General features: G+C 45.4%; 1 protein-coding gene across 2 annotated transcripts in view; it reads right to left on the reverse strand.

Moving 5' to 3' along the window:
- The window catches only part of WDTC1 (WD and tetratricopeptide repeats 1), a 32,011-nt gene that overhangs the window by 9,795 nt on the left and 9,076 nt on the right, over window positions 1–13,140 (reverse strand). For both annotated transcript variants that reach the window (XM_086764871.1, XM_086764872.1), the window contains exons 3-12: window positions 12,414–12,497; window positions 11,458–11,504; window positions 10,152–10,263; window positions 9,529–9,716; window positions 8,674–8,856; window positions 8,310–8,404; window positions 7,121–7,236; window positions 5,898–5,973; window positions 4,143–4,239; window positions 2,807–2,980 (exon numbers count right to left, since the gene is read on the reverse strand). In XM_086764871.1, the coding sequence (XP_086620997.1) occupies window positions 2,807–2,980; window positions 4,143–4,239; window positions 5,898–5,973; window positions 7,121–7,236; window positions 8,310–8,404; window positions 8,674–8,856; window positions 9,529–9,716; window positions 10,152–10,263; window positions 11,458–11,504; window positions 12,414–12,497 (1,172 nt within the window). The remainder of the gene's footprint in view (window positions 1–2,806; window positions 2,981–4,142; window positions 4,240–5,897; window positions 5,974–7,120; window positions 7,237–8,309; window positions 8,405–8,673; window positions 8,857–9,528; window positions 9,717–10,151; window positions 10,264–11,457; window positions 11,505–12,413; window positions 12,498–13,140) is intronic.

Genomic DNA, 13,140 nt, shown 5'->3' on the forward strand with positions numbered 1-13,140 from the left:
CGGCGTGGCAGCATCTTTCCCTGCCCACTGTCACAGCCACTTGTAGCCCTCAAGAAGGAGCTAGAGAACCACCACACTTCAGAGCCCTGATGGACACACGCCTAAAGCAGCAGTCTTTTCTCACCTTTATCGGAAAAATCTTTACGTTTTAGAAATAAGCGTTATAGCAGACTGGTATAATAATGGATATTTATATCCTGCTTACAGTTACTGGAGACTACGCTTTATTTCCCTAAGCTCCATGGCTGTGGGAATGCGTCTGCTTGGGCTCTGGAAGCAGGAGAGAGCTGACAAGCCTTGCATGCTGCCATTCACTTCAGACTGACAGAGGCTGAGAAGTCAGCCAGGGCTGACACGTCTGGTGCACCAGCATCGAGCCTAAACTGTTCAGAGGCACCACAATCTGTCTTAAGAGCGTGCCAAGTCTCCATATGGTGGCTAATAATAATCATAATTATAATAATAAATAATCAGCTTCACATCTGTAACCTATGTGCACTGCACCTACCAAAGTCTGAAACAGTCCCAAGGAGAAGCGGGTGAATTGCCCTGTACCTCCCACAGGGTGACAATTTTAGGTCACACGGAGCCTTTGTCAGGGAAAAGGTGCTCTTGTTATCTCTAGGCTTTAAAAGGAGCTCCAGATCTTTGGGATACATGCTAAGCAGCACGTGTTCAGGGCCACAGGCATGTTCTGCAAATCATTCAGCCTATTGCTCCCTCCCATCTAGGTGGATATTGGCCACACGTTACAGCTTGCGAGCACAGTACAGAAGGTGGAGTGCTTTGTCCAGGAACTTGCAGCACAGCAAAAGAAACACGGTTCTTGAGGGCTGTCTTTGCAGCACTGCGTCTGTGTTCATCTAGGAGGCTGGATGCACAGCATCAGGCCACTTTTAGTCAAAGAAAGAGGGAATGTAAGTTACCTGTGATGATGACAGATGGGTGTCTCGCAGTTTCAGAGCCGACTGGGCTATTAGCTGCTTTGCCACCCTCAAAAATCCTCCAACCTCAACTACCAGCGTCAGACAGCCCAACAGGCTGGTGTGAAAATGGACAGGTTGAGCTGTAAAGCAGACCCTGACTTCTCCCATTGTTACAGGTTTGACTCGGCTTGTGCAAAAATGCTCTAACTCGAAATCAGCCTAAGTACTGCCAACACAGACTGCTAAAAGCAATCTGGAGAGGGACGCAGTTGGCTCTTAAGAGCAAATTTTAAAAGGACAGCCTTAGAAGCACTGCAGAGTACGAGTAGCATCTTAAAGGAGATGAGCAAGGGGAGGTTAGGAAATTACAGACCTTCCTTTTTTCTAGATCTCTCTGTTACTCAGAGAACGAGGCCAAAGCAAGACCCGCAGTGTTCTGCAGGGTGGCCCACAGCTGTTCCTGCTCCGAACGTGAAGGACACTTTAGAGACACAGGGTTGTTCAGCGTGGGTCACTGTTCAACTGCTTCACCCTCCTTCTCAGAGACAACCCAGCCACCTTCTGCCGTACACCAGTAGCTGTTCCTAGCAGAAAAGTGCCCCATCTTTCCTGCACCCGAGAAGTTATCAGCTCAGTACTATTTAAATTCTAATCACTGCATGCCACAGAAACCCAGTGTGCACATATTTTCACATCTTCCTGCTACCAAAAAGTGTAGCAAAGCACTAGCTGACACACAGAAAGGTTCAGATCTGCTAACATCCTTCGGGAAAAACGATTCCTATAAGAAAAATGTCATTCATGAGATCAGCACTCAGCTTCTGTCTTCCATTCCTTAATCCCAATCTATTGTTCTTCTCCCTCTGAACACTGAGGTCTTTTTGAGGCAGCTCCCAAATCTCTGCTATTGCAAAACAGCCAGTAGGCCAGTTACCAACAGTCACAACAACTGCTGGCTGCTCTTTATCTTGGCAAGAAGATGGAAGAATTCACACGGAGGATTTCGTCAGGGAGAGGAGAAGGATATCCTCACAAAGCAAATGTAGATGAAGGACTCCAGCTATTTTAAATATGTTAACGGCAAGTCTTGCTCCTCAGTCTTACACTGCTCAAGGGGACAGATACTGAAACAACTCAGCTGTATCCTGCAGATGCAGCTCTGGCTATTGTTCAGAGAAGACGTTATCTGCTGCAGAGGCTAACAACGTACTCTGCAACAATCAAGACAGAACCTCCTCCAGATTCTGAGGCACTAGTTGCCACCTCCCCGGATCCCTCAGAGAGGTTTGTTTCCAGTCAAGGGGAACATGGGTTGGCTGGGGTAACATGTGAAGCAGCAGGTCATGTCTGACTACCCACACCATGAGTTACTTGGATAAAGTAGCAACCAAACCAACCACGGGCAGTCCTACAACAGTCTCATATTATGGATATGAAGTTATACAGCACGGTAACCATTACCTCATCTGTTGACAGCAGATTTAGACATACTGTAATGCAGATCAGAACTATCCAAAGAAAGGCAAACACCCTCAGAGACAGTCATAATGCTGTTACTCAGAACCGGATTTTTGGTTTCTTTTTAAACGGGAAAGGAACAGAACATTACTCAGCATGCCAGTAGGCAAAATGATGAGCTACCACCAGCTGTGCTTGTCTGTGCAGTATCTGTGGCCGTAATTTCTCAAACATGCTGCTGTGCAATCCTCTTGTTCTGTGCCAGAGGTGACCAACTTACGGCTTGATCCAATAACCCCAACCCTGCTCCACACATAGGAAGCCAGGTGCTTCGCGGGGGACAACAAGGCACCCCTGGTCCTCAGAAGTCAGGCACCAGCAGTGCCTGAGACACAACTCTCTGATATTCTCTGCTTCCTTACCACTTGCGCTTCATGTAGGCAGCGGCTCTGTTTCCATACAGCATGGCATTGTTGGGGGCTTTCTGGACTGCTTTGCTGTAGAGCTGGATGGCTTGAGTCCACAGCTGGCAAGCAAAGGCCTCGTTGGCTTGCTGCTTGATTCTCTCCAGATACGGAGGTAACTCCACTTGGGGACTGAAGGGAAAGAAGAAAGGAGCATAGGTAAGCCTCACATGCTAATGCTCTGTTAACTCCAGCTAAATGTCTGCAGTGTTTTGTTCAAGCTTAGTAAGTTCCAGGAAGCACTAGCTAACACCAGAAGTTTCAGAAAAAGGCAGAAGAGACTCTATACCTGAATAACCTGAATTTAGGAGAAAGGTTTCTTTTTTACCGTGATTTGACTGTTTCCATTTTTTCTTTATATACAGACTTACACTCAAAATTGAACACTGAGTATTTTACGTATCTAATCCCCCAGACTTCACCAATACATCTTTTCTTTGACTGCATAAACAACCTTTTCAATCCTTTTTAGCAATGTATAACAGAATGCACATTCAGAATGAAACCAAGCACCCGAGTTCAGAGGGCTGCACAAGGCCCGTGCTCAGTAACCCAAAACTCCAGCCATGCTTCTGCTGCCGTGGCGGAGGGGCCATCTAGAGGAAACCAACTGAAAACATTCAACAAATTTACTTTGGTTGAACCTAGACTACCCATATATGGTATTAAGCAACTGTGTCTTGACTTTCAACCATGTCTCATCAGCTGGAAGAAAAGCAGTCAGCAAGATGCACTTGGAGTCTGCTTCTGCTTCGCCACAACTGCAGTTTGCTCTCAAAGAAAGAAAAGAGCAGGAACAATAGAAGAGGGCTCTCCATCCATTCCTAGCTCACGTGCAGACTGCAGGAGTAATGATTCCAATGTCATTGTCGTAAAGAAATGTTGGCTGCTTCAGTTCAGTTCGCAGCAGGCAGCAGCCCAAAAAAATGGCAAAGGGAAGCAAGACTCTTTCAACCTGACAGCCTCTCCCATTTACCAAGGCACAGTTCTTGCAGGTCAGGAAGTAACAACCACTCAGGACAACTACGGACATCCTGCTTCCAGACCTGAAAAGTAATTTCTTAGTTTTGTCTGCAGTAATTCATCATAAGAGGGGAAAAATCCTTATGGACAACATTTCTCCCAGTACACTCTTGCCTGATCTGATTCTTGTTCAGAGCCCATGCACCAGGAGCAAATACAGCTCCTAGGACGGAGGCCACTTGACAATCAAGTCATCATGCCAAGCGGATTTGCACCTCACACCTAAGAACCAAGCCATAGGGCTTTCACGTAGGTCGATCTGTCCCCTCACCTCACATGTGCTCTTCCTTCAGACAAGCGGAAACCATTGCTGTGGAGATGGATGCCATTCGACACTCCGTTGGTAGAGGTTTTTCCATTCTGCACTTCTGAGGGTTAGAAGGAAAATATACAGCCATGCTAAGTATCAATATAGATTGTACTAAGTAATACCTGAAGCTTCACGGTTTTATTTTACAGCAGAGCCAAGACAATGCCACAGCCTCATTCAGAGCAGAAATAAAACTTCTGTGATTCCACATGCCTCCCCCTCCTCCAGCCACTTGGATTTGATTTGCCTTCCTACATTTACTACAAAATCTCTGCAATATCCTTTGCAATACAGCTCTAGAACAGAAAGCTACATACACATAGAACTAAGAACACACACACACCAGGACGGCAGCTTGAACTGAACTGCCTTCAGAGTCTAGGCCATAATCGGAGTGCCCCACTGATCAACAGAAGCCTGACATTTAAAACTGCAGGAGTACTTAGTTAGTAACTTTGTATTGTAGATTCACCCAGATAAAGAATCATAGAGCTAAGTTCAGCATTTAAGAGAACAAGGAGGATGAGTAGAACCACTGGAGGGGTCCAGTAAAGGAATTCCAGATGCTTTCTTCCTTCCTTTCTTTTCTTACCCTACTGCTCAAGGAGCAGTTCAAGCTGAACTAATGCTTTGAAGGTCATGCAGCCACACCATCTGCCATTTCTACAGAAAATATTCCACCTGAATTTTTACAAACTGCATTTATGTTGCAGCTGGGAGTACCCCTACAGCCATTTCACAGGTTGGGAAACTGGGGACACTGCCCAACCGGTCTACTGACTTTTTCAGAGACTTCAGTGCACAGAGACGTGCATGCACTTGACGTTCACCCTTCAGACCGATACCGCCTTTTCACAGCCTTTGCCTGAACTTTCTGTGCCCAGCAGGGTGGGGTGTTTGCTGCAACTGCGCCACCATGAGCCTGTTCAAACGCTGCCCTGCCACATAAAGCGTGACCTCAGCAGATACCACAGTGCAGATCACTCACGTGCTTTCAGGACAGAAGAGAAAGGCAGGCAGGGCACACATTTGCCACCAGGATGTGAGGGTTAGATTAAGGCCTAGGGCACGTTGAGTACACAGATCAAACTCTGCCAGAGCTCTCTGAGAACAGGGAAGGAACACTCCCTGATAAGAGTCAGCCTCTGCCTGGGGAATAGCGTTATATCCAGAGCCAGGAATAAAAAAGCTTTTGGATTTACTTAGTTGTCAAATAAATGACTTTTTGATTCAACTATCTCGCCACCAGGAGAGATATTAGAGCCAGAGCAGATTCTCAGACTAGGGAAGAGATTATTCTGTCTCCTTCCTAATGGGTGTAGAAGGGGATAAACATGTGTATTCTGCATTTTACTAATAAGTTTAAAAAAATAAAAACAATATACCATTTCCATCCCTGGAAGGATACCAAGACCTCAACCACTCTATGAAGTTTACTTTATCCTTTGTGCACAGCTTTAAGCGTTCTCCTTAGCTTACACCGGCATACACTTCTCAACAGCTCACCACTCCCCTCAAGACACGCGTTTTGTCACTCTGCAGAAGGGTTTCAGAACGGAGAGTACGAACTGCACTGCAGAAACAGCCCAGCAACAGCCCTCCTTCATTTTACTAGTTCCTGCCTAGATTGGCAGGAACCCTGCACCCCAAAAAAGAGTGGTGCAGTACGTGATTTCACTCTGCTTCCACTCGCTTTCATGACAGCATCATACTTACCCCCTGAAGTATGGCACTTCTTTGGGAGGAGAAAAGTGTACGGTCGCTGTTTGTACGTTAGATCAAACAAATAGACCTAGGGAACAAAGAAAGAACAAGACAAAAAAAGGCAGTGAAATATAGATGCTCAAGTCACTGAAATAAAAACAGGGCTAGATGGGTATATGATTCAATGTTTGTGTTTTGCTATTTCCAGTTTTCTAACTGGGAATCTTGTTTACAAACAGGTACACAGAGGATGACAGCAGTACCAGCGGTGTGTTCCATTCCAGCACTGGGTTCAGAAAGAACAATGGTGAGAAACAGGAGCCCTGTCTTACTCAAGAGGTAAGAAAGCTCTCTCCACACCTAAAGAACTTAGAAGGTGACCTGACCACAAACCAACCTTCTCAGAAAGCTTCAACTCTTAAGAAGATGTTTTAGCTACTTAATTAACACAGTGATCATAAACAAATCAAACATTTATTGGCAGAAAAGAGGTGGTATGCAAGGCAAAGGTGTACCAAGGCAAAAATCTCTCCAAGCTGAAGCCCGGATTTCCTGAGAAACTTCGAAAGCAGCCCTGCAAAGCCCTAATTTAAAACCATACTGGAATAGGAATTGGGAGCCCAGATCAGACCTACAATTCATCTAACTCAGCACCTGCTCTTAAAGAGAATGAGTGCAAGTGTGAGGAAAAGATCTGTGAGGACAACCATAGTGTACCTGCCCACAAGCAAAGTTCCTGCTTAATCCATGCTGATTAATGCTGCCAGGAGGATTTTCTCATTTCACTGATAGGCTTTACAAAAGATCCATGAATATCACCCAACGCTTAAAATTAAAGCAATTGATATTCCAGGTGAAGGCATTTGCTTCTGTAAGTTCCTTATTCACTAGATTCTATTACGGAAGCAGACTGACGTTTCAAGAATGATTATGAAATCTTTCCTAGGTCAGCAAAGGTCAGTTCCAAAACCGGCATTTTTCCCTCTTCCAGAGAGCGAAACGCGAATTGGAAAATCAGAACAGAATGTGCTTCAAGTTCGACCAGTGGTAGCATAACAAATAAATCCCTCATACCACGCATTTAGTCTGAATGAATCAGAAAGCAGCTTAAAATCAATCATATTCCCCACAGAGAAGTTGCTATACCTGCTTCCGAGAACGCACAACAACGTATGGTGACCCAACAAAAACAACTGAACGTGAAGCTTTCTGCCAAACTTTAGCTGTCTTCTTACCTGCTCCCCTCCCATGTTGACTAAGAGCTCAGTGCCATCGGGACTGAAGGTGACATATGTGGCCACCAGAACTCTCAGCCGGTTGTTGTAGTCCGGAAGTTTCACTGGAAGGTGCCCTGTGGAGAGAACAGGTCCATACGTATCAGCATAACGAGTAACCGTTGTCTTTGTCCTACCGCAGCGGCTCCCTTTTACAAGAAGTTGGTAGGAGAGCAATGTCACGAAGCGCACGCACCCAAGTGATTTTCCATTTCCTACTGCTGTTTATTGAATCTTCCGTCAGCCACCAAAACACCCAGATGTGCACAGCCGCCTTTTCACATGTTCTAGGTATCAATTCTGCACGGCCATCTCCATATGAAGAGAAGGCTGGTTTATAACTAGCTTGCTAACAATGAAGTCTGCAGAACCCAGCAGATCTCAGTTTTAGGGATTCACTATGGATTTGGCTTCTGTTATTTGTGGCCATCTGCAAACAAATACCTCCATGTTCATCCCTCTAATCAGATTTCCTTAATAAAGCCCTTAGCACATGCAAACCAAGGGTCCTAAACATTCAGCTCACACACGGGTTCTTTTGCTTCAGACAGCAGATGTGTTGCCTGACCAATTCAGGGGACCTAAGAAATCCTCTAGCGGGACTCATCAGAAGCAAGACTGTCAAAACTGGTCTACTGAACATGTTGGTCTAAGACACTTTAAAAAAAAACCAAACATTTGTGGGGAAAAAAAAAAGATACTAAATAATGAGCACTGGAGAAGAATGTCATCTAGATTTTGCAGATACTGCATCGCTGATTCTTCACCTGCAGGATGAAGACAAGCCAGTTCTCTTCTGTGCCAAAAAGATTTTGAACAGCGGCCTTGCTGGGACCAGTTCCAGGAGAAAGCATATAGCGTCTAGGTTATCCAATCCTTGACTTTCCAATAAAAGTGTCAAAAAACATTTACGCTAGACAAGAAGAAGTAAGGCCAGCTCACCAACACACACCACTGCCAAACCAGGGAAAGCAGGCAGGTAACACAAGCAAGAATTCACAGCCCAGAAGTGAAATAATCTGCAATTCCATGGAACATCCCCGTATTAGAGAAGAGCTCTTCCAAGCAGTGGTTGCTTGTGTGATGAACTCCACTTCTTCAGGCATTAACTTAAAGTCTCATCAGTCACCCCCAGCACAGGTCCCAATACCTGCCACGTAGTACTGCGCCGCACCGTCCGGGAGGGGTTTCTGTCGGTCGCAGAATGTGTGTACTCCAGCTGAAGGACTCTGCTTCATGCTTTTTCTAGCCAGAAACAAGAACAGTCTTATAATCACAGCACTCAACTGCTGGAAGCCTGAGCTATGCTTCTTGTTCACACACAGGAGGGTAAGGCCTTGTGCCTTACAAGTCTGCCTCACACCACCCCAGCGTACTCACACAGATCAAAAAGACTGTGGGTGACAGAAAAGACTGGGTAAAACTTCCCAGTGAGACAGACAAGTACCAGATCACCGCAATTCCCCCTTCCCACTAGAGCCTTGTACCTGCCCAGAAAAGCCAGCTGCCATTACCTGTGGTTGTGGATCATGCGTATGTCGTAGAGCCGCACAAAAGGTCCGCTTGCCCCTACTGCTAAGTAGTTATTGTCTTGGGGGTTGACCGTCAGGCATTTGGCCTCCACCAGCTGCCCGCAGTACTCTGTCAGGTCTATCAGGACTTCTGAATGTTTGCTGTTCTCTCGCAGATCGTACTGTCTGCAAAGGGAAGAGAGCGTCAGCAATCCGCGCCACTGGATAACAGAAGCAGCAGTAAAGAGTTAGCTTTCCAGGGCGACCAAACTGAAGACCACTCAAAGCAGCATGTTTATACTGCTCAGTAGTGACCGACACTTAATTATCTGGCTCGTACATGAAGAGATGACACTAACAACATTAACAGTCACTGGTGCCACAGGTTACTGGAAGCGTCTCAGTTCAATATACACTAGGCCTCAATGTCAGGACAACCATTAAAACCAGCTCTATAATGTGCACAGACATATTCAAGTTCCGAATTAAACTCAAAGTCACAACCTCACAAAGAGTAGCTCGTGTGAAAAGTGGAACAGACTCTCATGGTAACATTACTCATTTAAGGGATTCAATGACTCTGGAGGGAAACGTCGCTCAGGGTTCTATCTCCCTTCCACTTGACACAGCTGTTCCTGTCTTGGCCTCCCTTTTCGGTGGAGGAAAACAGAAGAGCTGAGGAGGGTATTTATCAGAGGAGTTTAGATTTCAACATGAATCCTTCCAGTTTCAGGAAAGGGAGAGATTAGCTTAAGCTCTTTAGTATAGAGACAGTCTCTCCTCAGATCTCTGCATGGTATGTACGGCAATGGATCCTAATCCAATTAATTTGGGGGCAGAACACCTAGAGTTCTGTACCTGATTAGCCCATCTTCTGCTGCACTCCAGAAGGTGTTAGGCCACATGGGAGCCGTGGCAATTCGCTTAACTCTGTTGGTGTGATCTCCAAACATGTGGATGGTCTCCTTGACAGTCAAGTCATGGACATGCACCTTGGAATCTGCAGCTCCCGTGATGAGGATCCGATCCCCTGAATGTGGCAAGAACTGCAGGAGACAAATTTGACATTCAAAGTGGAGAAGTGCTGAGGCTGTTCACACAGACATCGCTGAGCTGTCCTGGCAGGTCACAGAGCAGCTTGCTTTAGGAACACAGCATGACCCATGGCACTACCTACATTACACATATGCCAGTGGGCACACTCAAGAGTCACCAGCTACAGTAGCACACAAAACGGTCTCTTCATCTCACAACCCATTTTGCTACAGTAATTTCCTTTGAATTTAGAGAGAAGGAGATAAGCCTGGAAGCTGCATAAACTAAGAAGCACACATATTAGACTTAAAGTAATTTTTTTCCTAACATTAGAAATAATGTTAGGAAATACAATTCCTGCAGGAGAATGTTTCCCAGTAGAGATCTATTCTCCTGCTGCTTAGGTTGCTGATTTTGTTAGCCGTTTATTCCTTCCAATCATATACCTTGACAGAAAAGATGTTTGCCGTATGTCCTGTGTGCATAGAAAGGAGTTTCTTGTGGTGCAGAGGATCCCAAACAATGGTATGCTGGTCATCAGAGCCAGAGGCCAACAAGCTAAAAGAAATAGAAGAGAAGTATGCATCATGCATTCTTCTATTCTGAACTGTGACAAATTTCTTAGAGTGGTTTGACCACAAACAGCCATTAAGTTAATTCAGCTCTAAGAAGTCCACTTCCTCTCTCTTTTCTCAGCTACGTGTTCTTCTTGCTCCCCATGCGCCAATCCATTCAGTCAGTCCAGGGAGCTAAACCAGGCAAATCTCAACTCCGTAGAAAATAAAGCGAATGTTTTTCCTTGGTTTAGCTCACTGAATCAGCTCACCACAGATTCAGATGGCAGAGGGGAAAACAATAGGAGCATTTGGTCAACAGCAAAATGCAGGGCCTCCATTTTCCTTATTAGCCTGGCTGCATTAACTGCTCCACATCATTTCCGAACCCAGGCCGAAGCATTCATTCCTAGACTTCGGATGTGCCCAAGCAGCCCCAAGCCAGGGCTCACGCAGCGATTCAGACTGCTTTTTAAGTGCAGGGCGTAGCAGCGGTATTGCAGGGCACTGTTTGCCTTGTACATCTATCATCATTTGATTTCAAACCTGCAACCATCAGCTGTTTTAAACTTATTTCCTTGTAGCCAGATCTCTTTCAAATACATCAAATTTTCACTGGTAAATAATTCTGAAGAGTATCAGACAGCAGATACTGGATCTTGTAAGAGGTACGTCAAGAAATACGCACTCTTCCTTCCATCCAGTCATTTCTCATGCAGATACTCTTTATTCCACGTGGTTGACAGAAATGCTCTTATGTTTAGTTTCCCTCTAAAATTGCAGAGAGGGGTAAACGCTCTACCTCCCTCCCTTATATATTTGTCCCCCAGCAGAAGCTTTTAACAGCATGGTGAAGGGGGTGGGGAAATGCCACTACCAGCTGGGCAAAGCCTAAAGATCCATTATAATCCATAATACTACTTAAGAGAAGAGAAGCAGCCTTCAATCTCCACTTCTTAGTCTGACCATTTCCCTTCTGAACTCACGGAAGGGGCATTTCTAATAATACCCAGATACATTTAACACAATAAAGCTTCTTTTGAAGCGTGAGCTCTGCTACAGTTCAAAACTTTGAGCCTGAGCTCCATTTCGCTGGGAATGGGAAGCAGCTGCTTACAAAAAGATGACCTCGATCCTACTCTTGGGAGAACCTGGGGTTATCAGTTTGTTGATCCCCTGAATCAAGCCACATACTTACTCTCCCTTTTCGTTCCATTCTAGACAGTTGACACACCCTGAGTGACCCTGAGAAAAAAACAAAAGGGAAGACAGTATTACACAAACTTCAGACTTATCAAACAGAGCCGTTCGAAGACAAGAACACAGTGAGTTCCCCACACATAACAACTTGTTCAATACAAGCAGGTTTTTTTTATTCCAACCCTGCAAAAAACCACCCACATGGCAGATAAGCATTTCCAGAAAAGACAGACATGCTATAGCAGTTGGGGTAGAAAAGGCAAAATGAAACATTTTTTTTTAAAATGTAGTTTTGAATAAAATGGCAGTTTAGTCTCAGAGGTTACAGACGAAATCCTGCTGTACGCAGGGAAACGTGACTTTGCTTCAAAAGCCCTTGGCTAGGCTGACAAATTACATGTACAGGTTCTCTGGGAACACAGGGAAAATGCACTTTCCAAAACCCTTTTAGAAGCACCTTGCTGCTGGGTGACTGTATCGTACATCTTCACCCAAATTAACTAACAACTGTACCAGGAAAGACTCAGAGAGCCTTGTGTAGTGTTTCATATGGGAGATGTGATTGAAAAGGAGGACAAAAGAATCCCTTCCTCCCCCAAACCAAGACAATCTTAAGACCTAAGCTGTGTCAGACTGCGATACGACAACCTATTTTTTTAAGCAACGCATGAGATCTGAATATCTTGAACAGTTGACTGTTGCCTTCTTCAGGCACCAGTGTCAGGATTAGCTGGTACGCACCTGTTAAGGCTGTCTCGTAGGTGCGTTAGGTAATGCAGAAAGCTCACACACGATCTCACTGAGCTATTCCTGGCTCTAATGCAGTTTAGGGGACTAAGTAATCAGTATCTACCTCATACAAGAGAGAATTCCACACGCTCCCGCGTGCTGTCCTTTCTGCAGGAAGGTATACAACAAGCAGCTCCGTTGGCCCTTTAAACACAGCCCACTCACCTGCAGTTCTGCCTCTAGGCCCAGGCGTCGAATGAACGGATCGGTGACATGATAGTGTCGTTCGAAGCCCAGCGCACCCCTCTCCTGCGCAAAGCAAACAAGCACCACACTGACTACAGCAAACAAAACACTCCTTTTTCCCTTTAAGAGAAGATTCGATAACTTTAAAAATCAAGAAGGGACTTTGCCAGGTACTGGGGTGCCCATAGCATCAGGTACCTGTTCCTGCAGTAGGGAGATATCTTTTGCATCATCTCCAGGTAGGCAGTTTGTAATCCTTGCCCATGAATTGGTTTAAAATCATGTTTAACTAATTGCCAGGCTCCAGCTGGGCAGCCAAGCCAAGTTTTGAGAGGCCACACACTAAGTCAGAATAAGTTGCCTACTTTGGGCCAGAAACTAAAGATACAAAAGAGCTTGGGAATGCCTGTTGCTCTCCCCTGGCAGGGATTTCAGAAGCAACTTAGTCCTGCGGACTGCAGTGCTAGACCCCAGCTGCTCAGAAGTCTGCCATTACACAGAATCCGTCCTGAAGCACCACAACCACAGGGCAAAGTATCTGGGAATGAAACTGGACAGCATCTTTTAGAGATGGCTTATTTCATCAGAAATGGAGTAGGAGCATGTAGCTGCAGCACCACAGCACAGCCTGTTCTACAGGGAAGAGAACAGCTGCCACAGAACCGCATCAGTACAAATGAAGGTGAAGAAAAGCAGGACGGTTGTT

This window comes from Chlamydotis macqueenii, chromosome 22 (assembly GCF_036417535.1).
Source record: "Chlamydotis macqueenii isolate bChlMac1 chromosome 22, bChlMac1.mat, whole genome shotgun sequence".
NCBI lineage: Eukaryota > Metazoa > Chordata > Aves > Otidiformes > Otididae > Chlamydotis > Chlamydotis macqueenii.